Below are 1,041 nucleotides of genomic sequence, written 5' to 3' on the forward strand. Positions count from 1 at the left end.
CTAACCACGCACGCCGGCGCGGTCGAAGGGTGATGTCCCCCGTCCCCGGTGTCGCCGCAGCCCTGTTGCCGGCTCGGATATCCCCGAACCCCATCGATCTCAAGGTCGTGCCGGTCCTGCGGCACCCCGTGCTCCTCCGAGGACGCCCCGAGGCGTTAGGGACATAGCAGTCACCCCTCGCCGTGGCGTTGCCAGCAGCCCCACAGCAAACCCCTCTTCTTCCAGCGCATGGACCTGGACCGCAGGCGGGAGGAGGCGCGAAACCCCAAGCGCAAACCGCGCCTGATGGAGGAAGATGAGCTGCCGTCTTGGATCATCAAGGATGATGCCGAGGTGGAGAGGTTGACGTGTGAGGAGGAGGAGGAAAAGATGTTTGGGCGAGGCTCGCGGCACCGTAAGGAGGTGGACTACAGCGACTCGCTGACGGAAAAGCAGTGGCTCAAGGTATACATGGTACAGCATCGTTCTCCAATGGCCTTCTCCAAACTCTGCTTCAGCGCTCGCGTCCCTCCCTCTGCTCCGGAGCCAACGCCCCGGGGACGCAGCCGCCCGCCGCGTTCCACCGCCCGGTTACCGATTAAAACCGCCCCGTGCCACAAAACTCTCCAAAGCAGCTTCGATTCGACCCCGAATCGAGCTTCCCCCCTCGAGCCCGAGGTGTCCCGGCACGACCCCGCGCCGTAGCGGCGGGTTGCTCTTAATGAGACCGGGTGGACTCTGAGCATCCGGCTGCGAGGAGGAGGAGGAGGGAGACGCCGTGGCGGTTACAGTGAGGCCGATGTATTGCGCTCCCTGGGCCGGAGAGGCTGTCGGTGTCCCACCGCGTCTCTCCGGAGCCTCGTTTCCCCCCATCCCGCCGTTATCCATCCGGCAGGGGACCTTCACGGTCACCCCGAAGCCGTCCCCGTGGCCGAGCCTTTGAGCGAGGCCCGACGGAGCTCAGGAATCAAACCCCGAGTCGCGTCCCCCAGACCATTGGGGTTTGGAAGCGCGGCGTTGCCGTGGGCTCGTGGCAAGGGGGAAGCTGCTCGGCACTCGTCG

General features: G+C 65.5%; 1 protein-coding gene across 1 annotated transcript in view; it reads left to right on the forward strand.

The window, feature by feature from the left end:
* Positions 1-444, forward strand: part of LOC104157547 (transcription activator BRG1-like) — a gene marked incomplete at both ends in the record, with an annotated part of 2,187 nt that extends 1,743 nt beyond the window's left edge. Inside the window, one exon of the mRNA XM_009694927.1 lies at positions 226-444. Coding sequence (XP_009693229.1) covers positions 226-444 — 219 coding nt within the window. The remainder of the gene's footprint in view (positions 1-225) is intronic.
* Positions 445-1,041: the final 597 nt, after the last annotated feature.

The sequence above is a fragment of the Cariama cristata genome, unplaced genomic scaffold, assembly GCF_000690535.1.
Source record: "Cariama cristata isolate BGI_N322 unplaced genomic scaffold, ASM69053v1 scaffold28900, whole genome shotgun sequence".
Lineage (NCBI taxonomy): Eukaryota > Metazoa > Chordata > Aves > Cariamiformes > Cariamidae > Cariama > Cariama cristata.